The sequence below is a fragment of the Semicossyphus pulcher genome, unplaced genomic scaffold (genome assembly GCF_022749685.1).
Source record: "Semicossyphus pulcher isolate SPU_LCO1_2020_fin unplaced genomic scaffold, fSemPul1.0.p SCAF_2, whole genome shotgun sequence".
NCBI lineage: Eukaryota > Metazoa > Chordata > Actinopteri > Labriformes > Labridae > Semicossyphus > Semicossyphus pulcher.
In genome coordinates, this window is record NW_027211693.1 from 19190808 (window position 1) to 19214832 (window position 24025).

Genomic DNA, 24025 nt, shown 5'->3' on the forward strand with positions numbered 1-24025 from the left:
GTAAATAGGGCCAACTTTGTTTTTTATGTATTACTATCATTTAAGAACGGAGAGAACAGCAGTAAAGTTGATTTGTTACAATTGAGCTGATCTGCTGTCTTTCAACATCACTTAAAAATTAACAAGCAGATAAACTGTTGAAGTTTGAAGTAATAATTTATTTCAGTAAAAAGCCTTGGCAACAATACATAAGTACTTGCTTAGAAATGGCCAAGTTACAACATCAAAGTGCATCTGAATATAGCCTATAACAGACAGTGCTTTGGCTACATGGGTTACAGCCTTAAAGGTCAACATCATCCATCTTTATAACAAAAGAAGGAAAAATTGTGCGTTTTTCTATCATTTCTCAGTTCGACAACATAATCGGAGGCTTCAAGGCTTCACTTTTCATATGAAACTCAGTGGAATTCCCTTAAAGCTACAAATAAACTCTTTAGTGCATAGAAGGAGGATAAAATATTTATTGTTCATGTATGACACCTCTTTGGGGTCAGTGTACACCTACAACTGTGGTCTATCTGTAAAGGTAGTCTGCCTGTATGTTGGCAGCTATTTCAGCCTCCCATCGGTCTCCATTGTTGAGCAGTTTCTCTTTGTTGTACAGCAGCTCCTCATGAGTCTCTGTGGAGAACTCAAAGTTCGGACCCTGAGTGAGGGGTAGAGGAAAATAATAACATTAAGCATCTGTAGGTCAAAATACACACTGATAATGTAACATTTCATGCTCAATATTTAGGTTTTGACAGTGGGTCAAGTGTATCATGACTGTTTGAAAGCATTAAATAAGCAATTTTCCCTTTGTAAACATAGGAAGTGACTTTTAGGTGAGCAATCTGCATGATCAGCCTATTGTTTTTTCATTGAATATGACCGTTTTACTCTGCCATAGTCACCTTTGTTCAGCTCAATAAAATCTATCAGTCAGCATGCAGAATAATCTTACTTCAACAATGGCATCAACAGGACAGGCTTCCTGGCAGAATCCACAGTAGATACATTTGGTCATATCAATGTCATAGCGTGTGGTTCTCCTGCTGCCATCAGCTCGAGTCTCAGCTTCTATGGTAATAGCCTGGGTTTAACAGAAGGACGAAAGGAGGAGAAAAACAATCTAAGTCAGACAGGACAGATACAACTTTACTACTTTGTGTTGCCCAGTGTAAAACCCATGCCTCCACTTGGCAAAGTAAAGTGTTTAATGTATATGTCAGACAAAAAAAGTAAAACGACTCTTGGATGGTGATGATGTGCCATAAAAGTAAAAAAGAGAAAACACAAATTCCCTTTTATTTTCAATTTAAATTTCAATTTAAAAACAGATACATTCTGGGATTTATTTCAAAATAAAAGATTAACAAAATCTCTATACACACATTAATATGGCTCCATCTTTGTAGCAGAAACGCAGTGTGTTTGTGTTCACCTGAGCAGGGCAGATGGCCTCACACAGCTTACAGGCGATGCAGCGCTCCTCTCCGTTAGGGTAGCGGCGGAGGGCATGCTCTCCACGGAAGCGAGGGGACAGAGGGCCCTTCTCAAACGGGTAGTTGATGGTAGCAGGTTCACGAAACAGGTAACTCATGGTCATCCCCAAACCTGCAGGAAGGTTGTTGTCAAAGATTGAAATTGTTTAAAATTGGTAAAGACACTAAAACTGGAATGATCAGTGACATTATTTATGTGGCCATTTTGGTGGATGTTTTTGAAATTCTAGAGTGATTCTATTATTTACAGCTCAGGTTGGCTTGCTGGTAATGTGTTGATACCTTATCACTTGGAAATTGAAAATAAATTAGTTGCTTGTGTCTGATATGTATGTGTGACCTCGAAATAGTTCAGTCCAAAGGAGGGTTGTGGCAGCCCTGTCAGTGATGGACTTCAGGTCTGTCGGCAGCTCCTGGGCATTTACGTACTCTACAAGGAGAGCAGAGGGAGAGAGAGGAGGGAATGGTTAGATAATTTCAAACATGTGGTCACTCCTCTATTAATGCCTCATATGAATAGCTCCTGGTTTGTTGATTTAATAGTTTTATAGCAGTACTTACTATAGCCCTCTCTCTGCACACTGAGACTGAAGGGCCGCATGACACCAGGACCATGTCCAAATGTACCTGGAAAGACATACAGATGTGATTTGATTATGCTCATTTTGTGCATATAGATAGTATCATTCTAATATGACATCTGCTTCAGAAGTACCTGGCTTGGAGTAACAGTGGAGAAGACGCAGACTCAGTGCAGTAGACATCTGAGCAAAGAGGGACAGTGAAAATCATTCTGACCTGGCTGATTCTCGATAGAGGAACTAAAATGTACACAGCAGATACAGGAAACCTCCATTGTTGCAACCCAGAAAACACTCTTCACTGAAAACAAGGGAGGAGAGAGGGAGGGAGACTGGCAGCTGACTGGGCACAAGCATCCTGTAGGCCTAATCTGGCGCCCCAAATCCCTCCTCTGACGTCAGCAGTTTGCCCCATTCACGGCATGCCGGCAGAATGGGAAAAACGAAATACCATCTAGTTTGTATGATGTGGAAACATTCACGGACTTTCTAAGATTGTTTCCCCCTATTGTTGGAACAAACGCCACACCATATAAACGTTAAATTAAACTTATTTAAGAGGTAATTTCCAATCTTCCCAAATATTAAAAGGCGTCATTGAAGTGAAACCAAATACAAACGGTAGCATATAAAGCGGGATTTACATAGCTGACTGGGCTGTAAAATAAACACAACATCCGTATTTAATGTCGACTGTAGAGAGATTTACCACGGAATAATATAACCTTATTGTGGGCAAGCATTTCCGCTAAATGGGCTACTTAGCCGTGAAAGTATCCGTATTTACAATCTGTATGATATGACCTTAACGCCTCATTACAAATTAAATAACCTAACCGTTATCAAAATTGCCTCTGGTTACATCACCACCTAGTTTTTCCTAAATTCGTAATTTTGATTATTTCCGTAGGTATATTAGGACGATATATTTTCGTATTATTAACTTGTGCCTTCTTACCTGATAATAAACTATATCCTCGTCGCTCACCCATTTCACTGTCACAACAGTTAGACATTCAGGGTATGTTACAGGAATTTAAATTAGGGCTCAATCAACTCAAAATTGTTCCCTTTTGCTTATAAATGTCACCAGTAACCAGTTTGTGAAGTTTTGTTTCAGGATGGCGAGACTTTTTGGGGAAACAATACCCAATTTAACCCTTACTACTGACGGCAGCATAGAAAATAATGTAATCTAACGCTCAACGCTTGACGTAAACTGTAGACTAGTTGGTCTATATAATAATCTTCTACCACACTTACCTTTGTCACAGTTGTTTTTGACGAACAACACGCAGACAGACAGTGGTTCCTTAACTGCGCAAATGTATTTATCGCATTCAAGTGCTGCTCGTAATCCCCAGTCTCAGTTAGGTAATCGAGAAATAAAAGTTCTCTTGGTGTTACTTTGCAATTGTTTTTAATTACTTTCGGCCACGTATAATTGCATTGTTTCCTACAGCACGCGAAAGCAGCATGCATTTTGTTAAGACAAGAGGAAGTACCTTAAAGGACATATTGAGCGGAGAATATTATTCATATATCACTCACTCTGATGTCATGTTTGATGCATCATGTTTGAGCAAGTGAGCATCACTTCCAAGACAGCAAAAAAAAGGACTGTATTTCATAACAAGTTGTTTTTACTGCCATAAAGGCCCCAAAAAAGGGATGTAAAGTATGTAATACTGAGAGATGGAGAGAGAGAGCGCGCGCTTGCGAGAGAGAGAGAGCGAGCAAATGAGCAAGAGGGAGAGAGGAAGTTTTTCTTCCTGTGTCATCACGAAAGGATCTCAGACTTTACCCTCAACGTGTGATCAAACATGATGGAAATGTAAAAGGTAAATATATTTAAACTAATATTTTCACAGATATTATAAAAAAGTCCACTTGTTGGAGTGAGGTTAGAAAGTTGATTTAAACTACTCTAATGTTAAGAACTTTAGAGACAACAGATTTTATAAACGTGACTGGATGAAGACAAAAAGAAGGGCATGTACTTTATATTTAAAATGTTATTAAGTGAAACAGATATTTCTTATTCGGCTATAAGACATGTACTATGTACTCCTACCAGCAATGACGTGCACATACCCCAGTCAGAGCAGGGTGTCTCACTGAAGGAAGTATTGTAAAGTCATCATAGTCTCAAAGGTAGCCATACACGATCATAATGTTAGATCACACAGCCTCCATCTCGTCTCTTTCTGTAAGATGTTGAGTCTGCCGAGTCCAGCCCAGAAGACGGTGGAGGGAGAGGACAGCTCTGGATCTGACGCAGGGTCAGAGGTCGGTCTGGAGCCGGAGACGGATCGGTTTGGCTTCATTGTGACTAATGGATCCACAGCTGGGTGAGCAGTTCCACATTTGTGCATGTGAACGGTTTCTGTTCTCTCATTGAAATTGTCAGTTTTCAAATCCAGGTAGGCTGGTTCTCTGTTTTTCATTCTCTTTTTAAAGAGACTTTTTATTTAGAGACAAATGGTGTTTCCACAGTACCTGGTGTAATTAAAAAGAATTATAATTTTTGCGTCCAGATAATAGTATACTATAAATACGTTTTTCAGTTTTAGTTTACTTCATATTTTTGCGTTGGACTAAAAATTGTATATATTGTTGTGTATATTCAGGATAAGATGATCTAAATAAACTGCTACCTGCCTTCTTAAGCCTCTCACCGTTGATAACATCCTGACCTGTTGCTATGGAGACTTTAAACTGCTAGCGTGTGGTTTTCCTGTTTCCTGTCTTGAATTTCAGAGCGCTGTCTTGTATAATGAAAACAGACCAATATGCATGCAGCAAGTCTGCACACTCACTAAAAGCTCTGCAGTCTGTTTGACATGTTAAAGTCATTGAATGAGTTGCAGAAAAAGGCCCTAATCTTTTTCATTGTTTTGTTTGTTGTTTGGTGTCAGGTGTGTGGTGGGCCCGGCCCCTGAGTTGGTCAGGCAGAGAGAGGCCAAATGGATAAGCATCATGAGCCAATGGGATCGCATCTTGTTGAAGAAGACGAGTAAGGTGTGTCCCACTGTAAATACACCTCCAAGCTACATGAAGATAATATTTAATGGAAGATATTTTGACATGTCACAATAGGAGCACGCTGTGTTCCATTTAGCTGCTGGCATTACACTGTCACACTGTCATAATTTAATGCAACTGAAAACATGCCGACTCTGACCCGATTCTGTGTCTGTTACTGACGTCCCATTAGGTCAAAGTTCAGTGTCAGAAAGGCATCCCAGCCTCTCTCAGAGCGAAGTGCTGGCCTCTGCTGTGTGGAGCGACTGACAGGACGAAACAAAATGACAAACTCTACCAGGCAAGGCACCTGAACACTGTCACTGCGGTGAATGTTTCAGATCAGCAGACACAACCACAGATGTCTAACAATGTTTCAGCACCTGCATCACAGAGTAAAGAACGTGCAACAGCCTCACAGCAAAGGATGCAGAGTAACTAGTGCTGCAACAATTATTAGATTGATCAGGAAATGTATGAAACAATTTAATGTCAAGTTGTCAAGCAAATAGGATAAAACATGTTTCTGATTCCAGTTTCTTATTTTTAAGGGTTTCCTTCTATTCTTTGCTGTATTTCACAGTAAACTGACCTTATTTGCACTGACAAAAAACTTGTTTACTGCATGACACACACAGTAGATATTCATGACATTTGCAAAGTAGACTTTTTATGTGGCTAATTATACAAGCTAGAAATAGTCTAGTGTTTGTACACAAATGACTTAGAGTGTGTTTTGTCTCTTGTTTAGTCTCTCGACTCGCATCCCGCTCTGCAGAGCTGGGTGGATGTGATCGAGAGAGACCTGGACCGACAGTTTCCTTTCCATGAAATGTTCCTCTCCAAGGATGGGCATGGGTAGGAAACACAGCTTTGTATTACTACTGTTTTTTTCACTTAGTTCTGACTCAGCTGCACAAACAGTATATCTTTCTGTTACTTTTTTCCTTTGTTTTTCTGTTGAAAGGAGATTTTTATCTAAACACAATCATGATGTGTAAGTGTGTGGTTTGTGTTCGTTTGTCTGCAGGCAGCGTGGTTTGTTCCGGGTGTTGAAAGCTTACACTCAGTATCAACCAGAGGAGGGTTACTGCCAGGCTCAGGGGCCGGTGGCTGCAGTGCTGCTGATGAACATGCCTGCTGAGGTAGAGATCAATAACACAGTTTACCCGTCTGTCCAAGATGTAAACATCGTGTCTCATAACAAAAACACTGCTTCAGAGTCACAAGCCTAAAAATAACAAGGCTAACTGTCAGAATTCATCATACTTATAATTGTCTAAAAATTAAATAACCTATTATTTTAAATTATGTTGACCCATTGCCATTTTATGATCCATCTCACCTCATGTGACCCTGGCAGGAGGCCTTCTGGTGTCTGGTTCAGATCAGTGAGCAGTACCTGCCCGGATACTACAGCCCTCTGCTGGTGAGGACCTGCACACACATACACATAACATACCTGAAACTGCTTTATCTTTACCTATTTAACCTGTCAAACACTGATTGTTACAGGTAGGCTAGTATATTGAATTAGAATGATGTTACACTATTTTACTACTATATACTATTACTTGGATCCGTGTTTTCCTGATCTGTCTAAGCATGTGTGCTCCTGCAGGAGGGCGTCCTCTTCGATGCAGCCATGCTGACCTGGGTCTTGAAGAGGACGTGTCCAGCTGTACACAAACACCTGCAGCATCACGGCGTTGAGCCGCTCATGTTCGCCACCGACTGGCTGATGTGTCTCTTCACACGTCATCTGCCCTTCAACACACTGCTGCGAGTCTGGGACCTCTTTTTCTGCCACGGTACGTCCTCTCTTTAGGCTGCTGTGGGGAATCATATCATGTTGTATTGCATCTGTTGGTATACACTAAGATGAGACAGATCCATTTGTGGAATAATTGTTTTTTCAGAAATAACTTACAGCAAATGATGTGATAGAGGTTGCACCTGTTGTCGTCTCTTCCGTGCAGGTGTGCGGGTGCTGCTGCAGGTGGCGGTGGTGCTGGTGCGGCGGGTGCTGGGCCGGGCCGAGCAGAGGAGGCAGTGCGATGGACAGATGGAGACTCTGGAGAGGCTGAGGGGCGTCAGGGATGAGGTCCAGGAGGAAGATGACGCCTTTATAGCCGAGGTTAGAGCAAAACTAGGGAGCTATCAGTAATTTAGAGACAAGAGCTTTGTGTATTGATGTAGCAGAGAAAGAGAATTTGATGTACTTACTGTCTTGTTACTGAGCTTTGGGTTGTACCACACAGACTTCAGCAGGTAGCTTTATGATTGAGATGGATTTGTTGACACGCAAACTCAGCAGATTTACAATTTCATCCACAGCACTTGAAGGACTTTTTGTTTATGTTGCCTTAAAGTTCAGCACGATGTGGCCATTTTTAAATTTGAAATAACAGGGCATGGACAACCAGCAAAAAGTAAGACCAGTGTTTTTCTCTCTTTCTCAGGTGTGCTCGGTGCAGCTCTCAGCCAAAGATCTGGAGAAGCAAACGGAGAAGCAGTTACAAAAGTGGAGGAAAGACAAACCCTCCTCCACCTTTGACCCTAGAGGTCGCTGCCATGGATACCGGATGGCCTGGGCGAGGGCTCGACACAAAGAGGAAGAGTGGGACAAGAGAGAGAGAGAGAAAGGGAACCTGTCAGTGCCTCTGGCTCGCTCGGCCTCCACCCTCTCTCTGTCTCCCTCCCTGCTTCACAGATGGAGGAAAGGGGGAAAGGTTAACGCTGGCGAATGTGAAGGCGGAGGCGGAGGCGGAGGCCGAGTCACAAGGCATGTCTCAATGGGAGCAACAGAGGACTGGAGGAGCTGGTCGGGGTCACATTTAAAGAAGGTGCAGGGCCTTCAGGAGGAGGAGGATTTAGATTCAGACGAAGATCAGAAACAAAGTCAGCCGAATCTGAATGAACAAACTGCACAGAAAGACATTTCAGAAGTACCTGAAAATAAGGACAAACTTCAAAACACACCAACAGAGGATGTAGAAGAAACAGTGATAATAACAGAACAGACAGAACAAGTGGAAACAAGAGTAAATGAACAGGAGAAAAATCAAATAAGAGAGACAGAGGAAAGTCAAACATGCTCAGGAGAGACAGAAGAACCACCGCAAGATCCAGCCAAAGATCAGACTGACCAAAATATTCCTCTGCCGCCTGAACACACCTCTCACCCCACACAGGGAGAGGAGCTGGACTCTGACAAAGACCAGCAAATAGTAGTGAAAGACTCAAATGAAGAGACGGTAAAACAAGTAGCAGAGAGCGAACAAACAGCTGCTGTGGAGGGCGAACAGACGTTGAATCAGGAAGATGCTGATGCAGATTCAAACAAAGGGGTAAAGATGGAAGGAAGTGCAGACCCAAGTGAGGAACAGATCATTCAGGCTGATGAGAAACCAGAGGAGGGCACCGAAACTGAAATTGAGCAACAGACGCAGGTGGAAACAGTTAAAGAAGTAGTTGAAACAACAAGTGAGACGTGTGCAGGCTCAGAGACGGAGAGCGGTGACAAAGATCCAACAGTGGAGACAGAATCACAGCAAGAACAGACAGAAGTTATCACAGAGAGGACGGATGCGTCTGAAGGAAAATACCTCAGCTCTGAGTCATTAGGAGAGACATTAGCAATGGAAGAGGAGCCTCACGCTCAAGCAGAGGCAGAAACTGACATGTTGGCACAGACTCAAGACAGGGTGGAGGAAAATGCAGCCATGCAGGAGAAAATGGAGGCAGAAACAGATTCAGAAGCTCATGTAGATTCAGAGACAGAAGCAGAAACAGTAAGTCTGTCTTCACCTGAATGCATCACACCAAAAGAAGGCCCTGACTTAGTAGCTGCTGCAGACCCTGAAGTGGAAATAGCAGGTGCAGACGACATAGTGACGGACACAAGTTCAGAGAAAGAGTGCGACACTGTAGCTTCTGAACCGACACAGGAAGAAGAAGAAACTAACTTAACTGCACATTCAGAGGAACAGGTTGACAACGGTCAAACACAAGCAGAGGAAACACCAATAGAAACTCAGACACAAGAGGAGGCTGCTGACTTGGTAACACCTTCATCACAGGCTGAAGAAGTTACTCTCACCACTGAGCCTCATGCGAAGACATGTCCAGTCGAAGTAAGGACCTCTGAGGAGCCTGCGCCTCAACAACCAAACATCCAGGTCTGTGTGGAGGAGGAAGTAAGCACAAACAATGTTGAGGAAAACACTGTAGGAGAGGACAACGTCTTTAATTCTTCAGATAAAATAGACTTACCAAAAGCTGACAGGAAGCCACAAATCCAAGACGAAGATTCTCACTCATCCAAAGATCAGACTGAGCAGAGTGACAGCGGCCCAAAGCATATCCCTGAGCATCGCAGCAGCCTGTCTTCTGGGGATCTCTGTGTCCGCAAGTCACCCGGCTCACGTGGGTCCTGGTTGGGGCGTAGGCTCTCTGAGGATCTCTTCACAATACCACAATCTATCTCTGATCATCAAGATGTTAAACACGCCGATTCAGAACCCAATCCTGGAGCTTTAAACCCAACACAACCATCTCCTCATGTGACTTCAGAAGCTACTGAGGGGACCCCCGCACAGCAGCAGCAGTCCGATCCCCCTAAACGATTTGGTCTCCTCCGCAGACTGAGAGGAGAGCAACCCAACAAGGTCAAGACAAAAATGCAGGTGCCCAAAATCTTGATTCAGGATTTCAGCGATGGAACCGGGACAGGGAAACCAGTCAAGGAGGAGAAGGAGGAGAAACTGAGCTCCAGGGAAAGGAGAAGGAGGCGGAGGGAGCGTGAGAGGAAGGAGAAAGAGGAGGAGAAGCTGAGAAAGAAGAGAGAGAAGGAGCTGGAAAAAGAGAGGAGGAAACCGCAGACGAGAGGAAAAAGTTTCCAGGTGCAAAAGGAGAAAGGGAGCAGTGATGTACCTCAACCTGCAAAGACCGGATCGCAGACGCTTAGATCTTCTGAGACTTACGCTGAGTCTTACTTTTGACAAAACAAATCTTTGTTGTTGGATCTGAAGGGATAATGAGGTGTTCTACATCGTCCTTTCTGTTGTGCCTTTAATTGGACTACTTATGTGCTGGGATCCCTCATCCTAAACCTTTGATACTTGAACCTCTTGACATGTACATAAATAATAAATAGCTTTTACATTGTTTGAAAAATATGTTTCTTTTATTTAGAGGAGCCAATTTCTTGCACCTTGATCTCTTCTGAACAAACTCTGAACCAAAATAAACAGGAAGTGCTTCACGTCCGTTTTCACATAATCCATTATTTAACATTATAGTCCAATAAAAAATTGTGGCCATCCCGTTCTGTACTGTCCACTGTCTTTGGATTTGTCAGCCATTCAAACAGAAATAATCCCTGCACACAACAGCACAGGCCGGTAAAGATAGAAAATGAAGTAACAGGATGTCTGTCTTTTCTGGCATTGCAGGTGTATAAAAGCTCACACATTCACTCGCTTTCACATTAGTCCATTGCTCTCCTCCCATACTCAAGTCCAAGGTCACTCTGCTTGAGAGTCATCCTCGCTGTCACTCGCCAACACTTCCTGACTCGTCACTGGTTGAGTCGTCATCTGAGAGGATGCAGGAAGCACTGACCCGAAGAACAGGGAGCAGAACTGTAAAACAAAAACACAGGCAAAGAGTGTCACGAGAGTTACATTAGAAATAGACAAGCACTGCTAAAGTACTGACATCTGTTCAATAATGACTCAAACAGCTACTATCAGAGACAATGGGGCTGATGCTGGGCAAATCCATCCATCTATTATCTATACCGCTTATCCTGTTCAGGGTCACGGGGGGTCGGAGCCTATCCGAGCTGTCATTGGGCGAGAGGCGGGGTACACTCTGGACTGATCGTCAGTCAATCACAGGGCTGACACAGAGACAGACAACATCTCACGCTCACATTCACACTTAAGGGCAATTATAGTCACCAATGAACCTAACGAGCATGTCTTTGGACGGTGGGAGGAAGCCGGAGTACCCGGAGAGAACCCACGCATGCACAGGGAGAACATGCAAACTCCACACAGAAAGGCCCACTTCTGGGGTTCGAACTAGGAAGCTTCTAGCTGTCTGGCAACAGCGCTAACAACATCACCACGGTGCAGCCCCTGTGCAAATCCTATTCTATATTGACTCCTATAGTATGTGTGCGTACTGCTTCTCCAAGCGCCAGGTTTGGTGAAGGAGGGAGCTTCCCCGCCAGCGTGGTGAGGCTGAAGTGTCAGCAGTTTTGAGGTATTACACACTGGCTATGCGAACAAGTTCAACGGATACCTGCAATATCTGCAAACTTAGGTTTTGTTTAACGTAAGCAAAGTTTATGTAGAGCCCAATTTTAAGACATCAAAGGATGATCCCAGTCTCTGTCAGAATCAGACCTATACTCTGTGTCAGGTGGTACCTTAAGCTCAGGTATTGTTATTGCCATCAGCACTGAAAAAAGTCTGATCAGTGCAGTAATTTCTGCAAGTTACAATCTGAGAACAGTTTCCTTTTGACTGGTCCTGACATGATTAGAAAGAACAAAAAATTGTTGACACAAAACCCTAGACGTCTGCACTCATGTCCAAAGTGTTAAACAGACACTTTTCCACCTCCTTTTTAAGCTGACTCAGATGCCACAACCGTTGCCAAAAACCGAAAGATGGGATATTAGCAGTTTCAAATAAGAGCAAAACAGGAAGCCAGGGGTGGAGAGGGAGGAAGGAGACACAAACTCAAACAGTTACGTCTTGCATGTAGTGTGTTTTTAAGTACATACACAGATCTCTGTTTGAATAGTCTTGCACTCAGTAGGGCTTTCTGATTGTTTTGTCATGTGGCTTTGCAAAGAAAATTTAATATGCTCTCAAGTTTTCCTTGGCTACAAAGATTTAATTAATTCATAAAAAACTGAAGTTAAATCATGAATATGCAAAGCGAACCTTCTTATTAGGTGGCCTGTCTGGATCTTCCGTTTCCTCTTCCTCCTCCTCACTGTGTAGTCTTGTCCTCTGATTGGCTGCAGCGGGCTGTTTTGAACATGTGGAAACGTCTAAGGGTGGTGTGGGTGGACCTGTCGCTAAGGGACCTAGAGCCATACTGGTATCCATGGCGATGATGTAGGAGTCCATGTCGTCATTCATGAAGTCATCAGGAGGAGGCGGCGGCAGCGTTTGCCCCCTGAGGATGTGGAAAAAAACACGACATCAGTGAGGAAGGTAAAGGTGAAAAACTGAGCTTCACTCAGTGACAGCACACTTACATGTTAGTTCATTCAGTCTTTACACATCAAAGGTGCTGCTATTGATGGGAAGATTTGAAAAAAAGAAAACCAGGTAATAACTCTATGTCTAAATAAAGTACTTGTGTGGAGTTTAAGAGGATTTAAAGTTCATCCAAACGGCCTGTTTAGTCCTGACACAAGAAACAATTTTTGAGAACTAAACTTCTGTTTGTGTCAATTTAAAGAGCATTTGCAAACAAACTTTAATTAGACTAATTCAAAGGCCAGATGTGCTGCAGAGAGGACACCTACATCCTGCAGTAAGCTGACTCTGCACTCAGAGGAAACACATTTAGGTGGTATTCATAACAGATGTCCTCATTTTTGTTCTTTTCCACCAGGTGGCAACTCTGCAGAAAAAATGCTGAGGATTTCCCGTCTGTTACATCATGAGGACTGACAAAATGTTTTCAATGAAAGGCTACATAGTTTTACTTTGTTCTGCCAGCAGTCGTTTCTGAGCCTGGCTGACAAAAGTACATAAATACCAAAACCACATAATACAAATACCATCTTATAACAACAGTTTCCCTGCACCATTGACACATTCAGTTTTGTTTGAGCGTTACCGTCTAGCGTTGTTTTTACAGTGGTTGGAGTCCTCAGAAAGTGTCGCCAGCACAAAGTTCCCCTCCAGAACGCTGTCTGTTACTGAGAGTACAACAGGGCTGATGGGAACACACCAACACACACATACATGGCGTTAGTACATTTTATTATAGCTGCAATGATTAATCAATAAAATGACAACAGATTAATCTTTTCAGCTTTATTCAGTAATGTTTTCTGGCTCTAAAATCTTAAATTGTAGGCTTTGGGTTAATGTCATTTGTCTGGACAAAAGTAGCAGATGTTGCTTTGGGCTGAGCATGAACTACAATTTTGTGATACTTTGTAGACAAAACAAGGAATTGATTAATCTTGAATATAATCTGCATTTATATTAATGAAATAACCATGAGAAGCAGCCTTAGATTGTATTAATGCAAGTGATCAAATAACATCTGTGTGTGAGCTTGCTTACCTTCCTGGCTCATCAAAATACATAGTAATAGGCAGACCAGTTGACTCTGCAAACACCAACAAGCCCTGGAAGAAAAATGACAAAAACAAATCAGGTCTCTTTTCTTCCTCCATACTAAACCTCATATTCTCTTTCCCCGTCATCCCTCTCTTGGCATCTGTCTCACCCGTAACTCCTTCAGACAAAAAGTGACGCTGTTTTGAGCTTGAACAGAAAAATGGTCAAACTCGTCTGAAGCCAGACACAGCTCTGTCAGCATGGCCCTGGAGTGGTCTGAGAGGGAGACAGGAAGAAAAGTAAGAGTGAATGGAGGATAAAATCAAAGTCTTGTTTTAACCTCTGTTTTCTATATTCTACATCTTTTATATTATAAACTATATATTTTTATATTGTAACACAGAGTTACAAAAACTAGCCTTTCTGCAAATGGCAGCAGAGATAGTTCAATTTCGCTGTTCTGTCTTTCTACCACTAAGGGGCTCCACTGGGTTAGCATAATTCCTCTGTCCCTCTTTTTCATTATTCCTCCATGTCATTTACAGCAACACAACAAGAACTTGTCTTTATTTTTCTACTACAAAGCTCATTTAAAAACACGACTCACAAGGGCTGTGGGACAAGTAAATATGATCATTCAAGAAATGTTTGTTCTATATCGGAGGCGTCGTATTTTCTGGTTAACTGCTATTTGAATTTTGTACACCATTATTAACTTCTGTACATTTGTTAAAAAGCGCCCCTGATTTTTAGTGAGTATTGTGCTACTAAATTAATAAAATATCCCAAAGGTTAAGCAATAAGCAGTGGTTTATAACTTTGTAAAACAGTTTCACTCACAAAATCAAAATACGTTTGTAACTGCTGGGTGGAAAAAAAAGGCAGATTCACCTGCTTCTTCCTCTACGTGGTTTCTGACCCACATCCGTTCATCACTCACTGACACGGTAACTTCTTCCACAGACTGAGGGAAGTGAACAACCGTGTCCACCAGCAGCCTGGGGGCGAGGGAAAACAGAAAGTGAGCTGTCAGTGAGGAAGGACAAGACCAGGTCAAGCAAAAATGAGTACATGTGGAAAAACGGAACAGTTTGCTATTGTTTCAAGTCAGCACTGCAGGTTCCTGTCTTCATAATAATTTACCATTATTTTGGTAACACAATTTAGCCCAAAAATATTGGACATGGTCTTAAAAACACACAAACACAAGGCAATAGGAAAGACAAATGTTAGCGGGTTCGAGGTTGAACGTGGAAGAAAAGCTGTTTTATTTTTATGACAAGGAATGAAGAAAGATTTACAGACCTGGGCTGGGATCTGAGTTCATTGGCACAGCTGTCCTTATCAAAAACTGCTTGCAAGCTTTCACTGTCCTGGAAAGACAGGTTATGTGTCTTCAGGAGGCCTGCAGAGAAAATACCGACTCAGAAACACGTAGAATACAATGCAATGAATGCATGATGTGCTCCAACAAATTAAATGTGTCAGTGTAAAAAAGATGTACTCCTTTTGTAATTCATCCACTGTCAACTGTCTGAGGAGGAATTGAAGCACACATACCGTGTTTGCAGTGCAGAGTGAAGGTGAGACGGTTCTTCTGCTCGTCCAGCTCGATGTGACACTTTTCCACTGTCTTCTCCAGAGATGCTAGAGACCTGAATACAGCCTGCACACTCTGACTCGCACAAAGAAGGACATAGGAAGAAAGAAACACTTAATATACACAAGGACTATGACTCTGTTTACATGCACAACAATATTCTGATGTTTGGCTAATACTATACACTGAAGCTGGCATGCAACATTTTTTATCAACTTACGTTTATCAATTTATTAATTAATACCTTTTGGACAGGTTTGTACTTTAGTCTAATATCTAAAACTATATGTTTGCACTTGCACAACAGTTTTTAAATCTAATAATACAACTGCTCCACCCTCTGAAATTACAAGCAGGTGCAACAGTTAAAGCTAGAAAGCCCAAACGTTTTGCAAACTATCCACACAGCTAACAACAAAGCAATACCACCATGGCAGCAATGTAAGCATTTATAGGTCAAGACAGTTTGCAAGACGTGATGGATTAAACATCTAACTTCTGAGAGCAAAATTGACTAAAACAACTCACAAAAGAAAAATAGAGACCAAGACTTAACATTTAATCAGTTAGTATCAAACAACAGGTGGTAGTTTATCTGCTAAGTTTATCTGCTTTATGGAAGAGTGTCATAGAAAAGACGCTTGGGAACCACTGACAAAGACGACGCCAGCCCATGTAAATGCACTGAATAAGAGACACAAACTGTAAAAAGCATTAGGAGAATCATAGCTCATCTTTTCCTCTTATCACACCTTTATTGCCATCTTGCAGCGGAAGGCATGGCCACTGGGAGTGGTGTACCTGCACAAGAAAGAGGAGGCAAAGTTAAAGCTCCTAGACATGACAAAAAAATGTGATGCTCAGTGACCCACTTTCTTCTTCAGACACACAAACACATCACAGTGTCATGAAAACACACGCACACATTCTGCACCTGCTGAAGAAGAGAGGTGCAAACAGGAAACACGCATAAGCCGACCGAGAGGAGTTCACAGACCGCAGGGCAAGCTACAAGAGAGAGGAAAAAAACATAAGTACTAATCATTGGCCCACTGAGTACACCAACAGGAAACAACAAGCCGATATGCATGGCAGGAAGTGTTGTATCTGACAAAGCAGCTCACCCCATCCTCCTGAGGCTCCACATACAGCTCATCGCCGATCCTGGACAGAGAGTGGATGGCTTTGGCCAACACTAGACGGTACGTACATAAACATAAACAACATCATTACTATGAACAGCTAATTATTGTCACATACCCATGTTCCAGTTAAAGATGGGGCTGAGTAAGCACGAAATGTGTTCTAACCTTTCACGTTTCCTCCCGTAACGACACAGTCCATTTCTAGCAACTAAATACTTATTTTCCGTTAAGTTAGCAAACTTGGCTAAAAGTTAGCAGAAACCAGCGGCTAAACATCACCAAGAAGCGAACTAGATGGTTTTAATAGTTTACAAACCGAGCAGAAACCCTCCTATGACGGAAAAAATACTCCGTATAGTTGTAGCTTGATTTTTAAGTTTTAATTTCCATAGCGGCATGACAGAAGCAGTCTCAGAACGAATCGTTTCGTTGTTTACGCCGCCATTACCCGCTTCCGCACTGTTGACCAATCAGGACGCCAGTAACTCAAAGGGGCGTCGTTTGACTCACCGCATGCGCAATGGGCTCCTAAATTGACATTTACAGCTGCATCTTTATCAATGAAATGCGCTTAGGTATTTGCAGAACGCGTTGTCCTAAATACATGGAGGTTAAACATTCGAAATTGTTTGATATTTTATTATTGTGGAGGGAAAATATAGTATAGTATAGTATGACAACAAACAGAGCATGTTTGCATTGTTGCATTGTTACTTTTACGTGAATTGATCTAGTATCACTTCCTTCAAACTTGTACAAACAAATGCACTTCACAAAATCAACCCCCCTTGAATTTTTAATTTAACATGCACAAGAAATATAACTAACATTACAACATTCAATATTATCTTATATATATGTATTGCCAAAAAAAATAAAGACAATAAAAAAGACATTAATATTAAGCACTTGATTTTCATGTAAGCCTAATTATATAATAATAATGTCATTTTAAAAAAATAAAAAACGAGGGTGAAGGCAGTATTATATATACTGATGGCTAACAAATAAAGATTTGTCCATACAAAGTCGCTGGAGTTTAAAAAGATCCTTTAAAACTGGTTATTCCAAAGGTCATCGCTGGGACTGTCGTGTTTTTTTTTATTCTGAAGACATAAAAATAGCAGCTGCTGGCTAAAAAATGCCCTGTAATTACTACTCATGGGTCATGGTGGGAAGAGAGAGGGCGTGTGTGCACATGTGTAAGTCAGGGCATCAGAGAGAGAAATGGGAAGGAAGGGAGGGCAAATAGAAAGATGGGCAGAGGGAGTCACTCAGTACACAGTTATCTCACCTCACTGGTCTTTCTCGTCGGTCTGCTTTAAGGTGTCAGATCTGAGGAACGCTGCACGGTCTCTCCTCCCTTCATTGCTGAAAGAAATGACAGTTACTGAAGGGGAGTGACTTTAAACGACCTTTGTGAGCTGAAACTACGGACACTTGGCGAGAGGGAGAGAGTTTGAAAAGACACGAGAAGAGAGAAGTCAGCTCAACACAAGAAGAGAGGGAGAGACTGCTGCTGAAACTTTGGAGGACTATGGAGGAGTGGAGGCAGTATGAAAGTGAAACTGAGCTGAGGATTTTAAACCCTAAGAGATGGACATGTCTTAATATTTGCACTGAGAAAATAGTATAATGGAAAAAGATTGGAAAGTGAAAAAAGAGGGAAACTACCATCAGAGAGGAATGAACAACAGGAGTTGGACAAAAGGGTGACGTGATCCACACAAAGCTTATTTTTTCTGTACTTCGTTTATTTGTTTCTCTTTTAAAGCAACGCTTCACCAATGACTGCGTGGAATCCGTCCCCGTCTAGAGGACTACTTTGTTTTGTTTACACATACTCATCGTTGTCAGGCTTTTCTGGATTTGATACACATCAGGTTTTTTCCTAAATGTCTCAGTCACGTAACTCCACAGACACTCAGGCCTTGGTGCAGTCCATGCTGCAGAGACTGAAGCTCCAGCCGGGCAGAGAAGGCCAGGTGTACCAGCACACACCTGTACCCGACACAGCTGGGGGGGACGGAGAGAGAGGAGCCTCTGTTCAAGGAGTGAACAGCAGCCCTGTAAATGGATTTGGCACTAATGGTCTCCCTTCTAAAGCGTTTGGGATCTCTACTGCGGAAATACAACAACCAGGTCATGTCAGTGAAGGGGACAGGGGTCTTATTTCCTTCTCCACCCAGAAAGACAACACTGATAGTGACACGGGTGAGAACAGGGTGTTGGGACAGGCCACACAGACAGGAACAGGGCAGCTGTTTCCTGCTAAATCACCTAAGGATGCAAATGTCTCTTCCTCAGACAGGACTGATGGGGAGAGTGTGAGTTTTGGCAGTCACACCCCTAATGATAAAAATGCTGTAAGTACAGGTCAGAGTCGGGACCAGGGTCAGGGATTCACACCCAAAACGTACGTGTGGTCCTTGAAGCCCACAGATGGAAATATTGACACAGGAAGTCAAGAGGACAAAGAGTTGCATGTGGGAAATGGAGGATTTGGAGGTAAGGACTTGCAGATTGTGCCGACCGGGACGACAAACAGCAGCTCCAGAAGGAAGCAGCGACAGTCTGAGAACAAAACGAGGCGATGGACTCAGAAGATCAAGGAGAGGTGGAGGGAAAGGCAGGGGAGCTTCGGCAAAAAGGGAAAGGAAGATGCACAGGGGGACAAGCAGAAGAGCGAGCAAGGAACTGGAGTGAGTAGATGATTTTAACTTTTATCTACTGTCAGAATTAAAATGTATCATCAAAGTGAAACTGAAACATGTTTAATTCACAGATTTTACATCAAAACCAGCTTATGCCGGCAGAAACTCTCATCAACACATCAGATAAGGCCGAGGAAAGGACCCCCTCTTCACTAGACAGTGGTGATCTCAGTAACTTAACTCCTGCACACACAGAGGACGGCACTAACGAAGGATATATGAGGTAATTAACCAACACAGTGTCCTAAAAATGTAAGAACATTTATGAAATGGGCTGAACCAGAACTATAGTGAGAGTGACACAAGTTCTCAGTCAGGTATTGTTGATTCGTCTCCAAGGCCAAAAGCAACAGGAGTAAGATATGTGAGGTATTTGCAACCACGGCTGCGATATTAGAGAGGTCTGATGTTTGTTCCCTTTAATGTGCCAAACACACCCCTGACACTGACAGCAGCTGTCATCAACGCCTTGTTAGACACACTTTTGCATTGAGATAAGTCTTATGAGATTTTCATAGCATGCATTGTGAGGAAAGTTTATCAGTGAAGTAATCAGATGCTTTACTTAATTAAACTTACACCACAATGTAAAAGTGTTAAAACACTGTCAGCACAATGTACTTAAAGTAACAAAGGCAGAAGACTCCTCGTACATGTCGAACGGCTCCTGTAAGTGTTGTTTCACTTTATATTCTAATACTATCACTGATGCTCTGATGTGTGAGCTGCATTTAACTGTAAGTGCTCGTCATGGTCCAGCCACTAATTGATGTATTGTGTGGTAGTTTAGCTACTGTATTAATTAATCCTGTTTTTTTAATGCTTATTATGGATTGTAAATGGACTGTACTTACTGTTACATTCACCCACATTTATGCCAATGCCAATCTCCTATCAGTATCTATGACTGTAGCATTCAGGGATCGAACCCTCAACCTTTCGATTGAGAGACGACCGACTCTACTGCTGAGCTTCAGCCAGCCCAATACATGAACTTTCTAAAAGTACAATAATAATGTGGGGTAAAGGCAAAATCCCCTTCAAAAAGTAGTTCTCTAGAACAGTGTTTGAGTTAATGTTACTTAGATGTGCCACTCTTTAAAGAGACATACTCACACTCTCCCATATAGGGTCGTTTCCCCTTTAAGGTTGAAAGATAAGACAACTGGCTTTATTCAATATTTTACTTGTAATCAGCAAATGTATTATAAAAAGACTAATAGAAAGCGATAATAATAATATTCTCTCAATACTTTCAACTTCAGAGATACTCACAGGCCTTATTTTCCTGCTGAAGACATAAATAATATGAATAAAACAACAAATCACAAAAGAAAGGTTCTCTGATTTCCCATAACAGCAGGTCAATGTACTTTTTGTCAAATACTCAGACAGGTTGGGACTATTTTCAGACGTGGAATGATACACTTGTGGTTCTTTCGTGCAGTTATTCCTAACGCAGCATTCAAGAGGAAACTTTTGCTTAACTAAGATTTGACTATTATTGAAAATAGCTATATATATTATACTTATATATTATATGTTAATATATATATTGTGTTTAGAAAATAACCCCCACATTATTTGATATGAATTTAGTTAAGATAATGTAGCTATAAGTAATAAAAAACATATGAAAACATGACAACTACAAGGTCACATGACCAGGATCACTGCGTGTTGTGTAAAAAATACAATTATAACAATTCTATCCACTTTATATACTCTTAGTATTAATAACATATCATTAAATACATCTGTATAATAGGTGGTGTCTATTAAGAGTTTTTGAGCTCATTTGATTGGTCTTTAGCGACATGTCAGAGTGTTTAAGGCAGCAGCAATAAATCCATCAGGGAGTGTGTAAACACAAACTTCTGTGCCTGATGTTCATCAAGAGAAGGGAATATGAGAGCCTTTTAGTATGAATGCATTGTTTCTTTTAACATTTTTATATGATAATAAGATAATAATATGATAAGTAAAAACTGAATGTCAACATATGTGCTAGATTGATTTCACAGAAGCTCTTCTCTGGTTGCAGGTCTGCTGGAGACTTTGAGTTCGGCCTGGGCTCGTTCAGCTTACTGGACGAGATCGTAACAGGTCAAGAGTGGGCCAAGTTTCTCAACCCAAACCTATCAGCCCCTTCAGCCAATCAGAGACCTTCAGAAGAGCTCAAAATCCCATCAAATCATCATGATGGGAACAACCAGTGGAGCTTCAGGGGCACTGAGGCGGCACCAGTTTCAGATGTCAGCATGGGACAAACAACTCCGGCTGCTCTCCCGCATGTCAGCATGGAGGTTTCAGCAGGAAAACAACAGCAGCATGTTCACAGTGAGGCTGACCAATCAGAACCAATGGAGAGCGGAAACACCCAATCAGATATGCAGTCAGAAGAGAGCGCACATCAGAGTAGACCTGCTACGTTTTTAAGGGTTAGTTTTTATATTAATGAAGTTATTAACTATTCTGACAGCAATACTTTGATTTAATTCACACTAAGAGATGGAACCAAAGCTGAACAATCTTAACCCCATTTTCTACCATTTGTGTTCAAGATTTTTACTCTAAGACGTGTGTTTCTAACCTTGTTATCTGTTTACAACTGCAGCCCATAGATCTTCTAGACAACTCAGCGCTGAAGAGCAGAGTCCAGCTCAATAGGAAGAGGCAGCATCAGTCGGCTGATAGGAGACACGAGAGGCTGCAAACAGGGAGAAGCGATGGAGAAACAACAGGCACAGGTCAGAACAATTAAACAATCTGTTTTTTTGTCACTTGTTATCTTCTTTAAAAAGTGTGAATCTCATCTCTCTTGTCTGTCGTCTCACAGAGGGGTCCACATCTCCAAGCAGCCAGGTGATGAAGGAGACAGCAGAGGAGTCTCACCCTAACGTCGTGCCTTTATACATCTTAAACTCGTCTCCTCTACCACTCTCTCCTTCGTCTTCTACTCCACCCAGGGGTGTCCTCAAACACTCCATATCCCACGATTCAGAGTCCTCAATGGAAGTAGAGACAAAAAGGGTGAGTTTAAATAAAGAGTCATTGTGTGTCACACTGCCTCCTTGTGGTACAGAAATGCCATCCATGACTGAGTCTTAAATCAATACCACTTCCCTAATTCAGCCAGGTTTTTTTTAAGTGCAGTGCTGACACCATTTTCCCACGATGCAAAGGGGAAATCTTGTTAACAGCTTCTTTACTTGTTGATGGTGAAACCGCTTCAGAGACTTGAAAAAACTAAAATTATATATATTATATATATTCTATATGTTGAAAAACACTCAAGTATATTGATCTCTCATATTCCAACTACATAAACCAGTATGTTAGTTAGTATAGGAGCTGGGAGATGTCAGTCTGTACATACACACAACTTGAAGGAGACCTAAGGTAAATACAATGAAGTTGTTTTTTGCACAATAACATCTATAAATAGATTAAATTGTTTTCAACAATTGGAAACGCTTAATTTTTGGTGCTAAAAAATCCATTAATAATTTCAAAGAAATATCTCTAAAAGAATTAAGTTATTTGTCACTAACTATAAGGGAAAAGGAGTGTTATTAAAAGAAATACTCCTAAATATCTAAACCCCAAATCATTATTTAAGCAATATAACACTCAAGGTATTGATGTTGTATTGAATATAATCATGGCTGTGATTCGGTTGTAGGCACAGCCATCATCAACCAGTGAAATAAGAGTCTGCTGTGTGATTCAGAGGTACCAGCTGAATCAACCTCGACATATAGGTCTGCCATAATGCTAATTAACAGTATTCAGAACACCTGGCTGAGGCGGAGTGATACACAGAGTGAAAAGTCCCAGTGATGTTGTGCTCGATATCAGTACTCATGGAATGCCTCTTATCCAATCAGATAACTTGGTGGGAACTAACTGTTGTATAATCTGCCCTGTGAAATTAACCTTAACAGCACTAATGAGTGATCCATGTTACATCTACTAAATATAACGCTTTTGAATGACAAAAGGTAAATATGTTTTATATCAGCCTTTTCCTGTTCATCTTCATTTATTTATTTTTCTTCTCATGCCTATCTGGATCAGAGGCGAGTCGAGGAGAACCGGCGGGTTCGCTTTTCAGAGGAGGTGCACACCATAGCTCCTCCTGAACTGGATCTGTACACTTCAGACTCAGAGGAGGAGGACTCAGGAGCAGAGGAGGACTCTGTGATCGAGTGTGAGGTGGAGCAGGCAGCGATGGAGGAGGTGGCACCAGCTCGCCGGCCTGCCCTCCCTGCCTGGATTCGGGCTCTTAAGAGGAGGAACACTGGGAGGAAGTTCAGATAGTGAACGTGCAAACTTTGTCTCAGAGGCAGTTTCATCTGGTCCAAAGATGTTTTGAAGAACGCATCAGGCCAATCATATCACAGTCATTTAACAATGACATATCAATTAATGCATCATAATCTCACCTGGATTTAAGACTTACAGGACAACTAAGGTTTTTTTCATGGAGTATTTCTGCAGTGCACACAGACTTTTGTGGACTAGATTTCTATGTGGACACTTCAAACACCTCTGAATATTATTGGCCTCTTCAGACCACCTCTCTGTTGGGTGTATTTTAAACCTTTGCAGCTTCAACCATCTAATGCCTCTGCTTTGTGCTGTTAAAGATATAAAAGAGGCATGTCAGACCTTTCTAGCTGTATTAGAGGCTCAAGTCTGACCTCCTCATCTCACAAGGACAATGATGTTAAAGCATTACCTGTCAGTTTTAATTAAAGAGGATTTCTTTACCCTTTCTACTGTTTTTGTCAAAGTGTTTAATTGAATTGGTCGCAGGAGTAAATGTTCTCCCACCCGCTTTTAGAGCTTCTAGCAGAGATATTTTATTCCTATTTCAAACTCACAAATACTTCTTTCTCTGTTCTGCTGTTTGTGACCCTGACTCTCTCTGTCTATTTGGAATGGCTCTTTGTCCTTCAATACAGAAAATGAACCCCAGGGATGTGAGTTCAGAGCTAAAGGAGTGGCTGCATATTCCAGTGGTTAGTTATCACTAAATATCATATTATATTTACGAATTTACGAATATAATCTATTTAAGCTTTAACAGCTTGTATCAGTGATGTGCACTGGTACTGGTACTGGTACAGTCTGGTACATAAATC

The 24025-nt window shown here is 41.7% G+C and overlaps 4 protein-coding genes across 5 annotated transcripts; 2 read left to right on the plus strand and 2 right to left on the minus strand.

The window, feature by feature from the left end:
- Nucleotides 1-171: 171 nt before the first annotated feature.
- Nucleotides 172-3394, minus strand: ndufs8b (NADH:ubiquinone oxidoreductase core subunit S8b). Its single transcript, XM_069669954.1, has 7 exons — nucleotides 3332-3394; nucleotides 2203-2251; nucleotides 2049-2114; nucleotides 1828-1917; nucleotides 1427-1599; nucleotides 947-1075; nucleotides 172-649 (listed from the first exon to the last, which is right to left on the minus strand). The coding sequence occupies exons 2-7, from the start codon at nucleotides 2249-2251 to the stop codon at nucleotides 518-520; spliced, it is 639 nt and encodes a 212-aa protein (XP_069526055.1). The 5' UTR covers nucleotides 3332-3394; the 3' UTR covers nucleotides 172-517.
- Nucleotides 3395-3792: 398 nt separating this feature from the next.
- On the plus strand, nucleotides 3793-10405 carry tbc1d10c (TBC1 domain family, member 10C). Its single transcript, XM_069669478.1, has 10 exons — nucleotides 3793-3909; nucleotides 4283-4419; nucleotides 4987-5089; nucleotides 5286-5393; nucleotides 5844-5950; nucleotides 6123-6237; nucleotides 6456-6521; nucleotides 6714-6903; nucleotides 7072-7229; nucleotides 7555-10405. The coding sequence occupies exons 2-10, from the start codon at nucleotides 4283-4285 to the stop codon at nucleotides 10093-10095; spliced, it is 3525 nt and encodes a 1174-aa protein (XP_069525579.1). The 5' UTR covers nucleotides 3793-3909; the 3' UTR covers nucleotides 10096-10405.
- On the minus strand, nucleotides 10271-16607 carry rad9a (RAD9 checkpoint clamp component A). The gene is made up of 12 exons (XM_069669481.1): nucleotides 16327-16607; nucleotides 16141-16211; nucleotides 15951-16024; nucleotides 15769-15817; nucleotides 14977-15091; nucleotides 14722-14821; nucleotides 14308-14414; nucleotides 13586-13692; nucleotides 13420-13484; nucleotides 12965-13063; nucleotides 12055-12292; nucleotides 10271-10737 (listed from the first exon to the last, which is right to left on the minus strand). The coding sequence occupies exons 1-12, from the start codon at nucleotides 16358-16360 to the stop codon at nucleotides 10621-10623; spliced, it is 1176 nt and encodes a 391-aa protein (XP_069525582.1). The 5' UTR covers nucleotides 16361-16607; the 3' UTR covers nucleotides 10271-10620.
- On the plus strand, nucleotides 16146-23655 carry LOC138597921 (uncharacterized). 2 transcript variants are annotated; one of them, XM_069669479.1, is made up of 7 exons: nucleotides 16146-16218; nucleotides 17488-18863; nucleotides 18947-19098; nucleotides 20920-21316; nucleotides 21493-21625; nucleotides 21715-21908; nucleotides 22956-23655. In XM_069669479.1, the coding sequence occupies exons 2-7, from the start codon at nucleotides 18057-18059 to the stop codon at nucleotides 23196-23198; spliced, it is 1926 nt and encodes a 641-aa protein (XP_069525580.1). In that variant the 5' UTR covers nucleotides 16146-16218; nucleotides 17488-18056; the 3' UTR covers nucleotides 23199-23655. The 2 variants fall into 2 exon arrangements, with proteins under 2 accessions (XP_069525580.1, XP_069525581.1); XM_069669480.1 differs by lacking the exon at nucleotides 16146-16218 and having other exon boundaries at nucleotides 16720-18863.
- The last annotated feature ends 370 nt before the right edge of the window (nucleotides 23656-24025 follow it).

What these genes read in the sequence shown, in the direction of transcription:
- ndufs8b (XM_069669954.1), bottom strand. Translation starts at nt 2,251, where the DNA reads ATGTCTACTGCACTGAGTCTGCGTCTTCTCCACTGTTACTCCAAGCCA. An exon ending in TGTGCAGAGAGAGGGCTATA is followed by an intron (nt 1,918 to 2,048) that starts GTAAGTACTGCT and finishes CTCTCCTTGTAG; the next exon opens with AGTACGTAAATGCCCAGGAG. An exon ending in AGGCCATCTGCCCTGCTCAG is followed by an intron (nt 1,076 to 1,426) that starts GTGAACACAAAC and finishes TGTTAAACCCAG; the next exon opens with GCTATTACCATAGAAGCTGA.
- tbc1d10c (XM_069669478.1), top strand. Translation starts at nt 4,283, where the DNA reads ATGTTGAGTCTGCCGAGTCCAGCCCAGAAGACGGTGGAGGGAGAGGAC. An exon ending in CTCTCCAAGGATGGGCATGG is followed by an intron (nt 5,951 to 6,122) that starts GTAGGAAACACA and finishes GTTTGTCTGCAG; the next exon opens with GCAGCGTGGTTTGTTCCGGG. An exon ending in GGACCTCTTTTTCTGCCACG is followed by an intron (nt 6,904 to 7,071) that starts GTACGTCCTCTC and finishes TCTTCCGTGCAG; the next exon opens with GTGTGCGGGTGCTGCTGCAG.
- rad9a (XM_069669481.1), bottom strand. Translation starts at nt 16,360, where the DNA reads ATGGACTGTGTCGTTACGGGAGGAAACGTGAAAG. An exon ending in CACTCTGCACTGCAAACACG is followed by an intron (nt 14,822 to 14,976) that starts GTATGTGTGCTT and finishes TTTTCTCTGCAG; the next exon opens with GCCTCCTGAAGACACATAAC. An exon ending in GAACTCAGATCCCAGCCCAG is followed by an intron (nt 14,415 to 14,721) that starts GTCTGTAAATCT and finishes CCTCGCCCCCAG; the next exon opens with GCTGCTGGTGGACACGGTTG.
- LOC138597921 (XM_069669479.1), top strand. Translation starts at nt 18,057, where the DNA reads ATGTCTCAGTCACGTAACTCCACAGACACTCAGGCCTTGGTGCAGTCC. An exon ending in ACTAACGAAGGATATATGAG is followed by an intron (nt 19,099 to 20,919) that starts GTAATTAACCAA and finishes CTCTGGTTGCAG; the next exon opens with GTCTGCTGGAGACTTTGAGT. An exon ending in TGGAGAAACAACAGGCACAG is followed by an intron (nt 21,626 to 21,714) that starts GTCAGAACAATT and finishes GTCGTCTCACAG; the next exon opens with AGGGGTCCACATCTCCAAGC.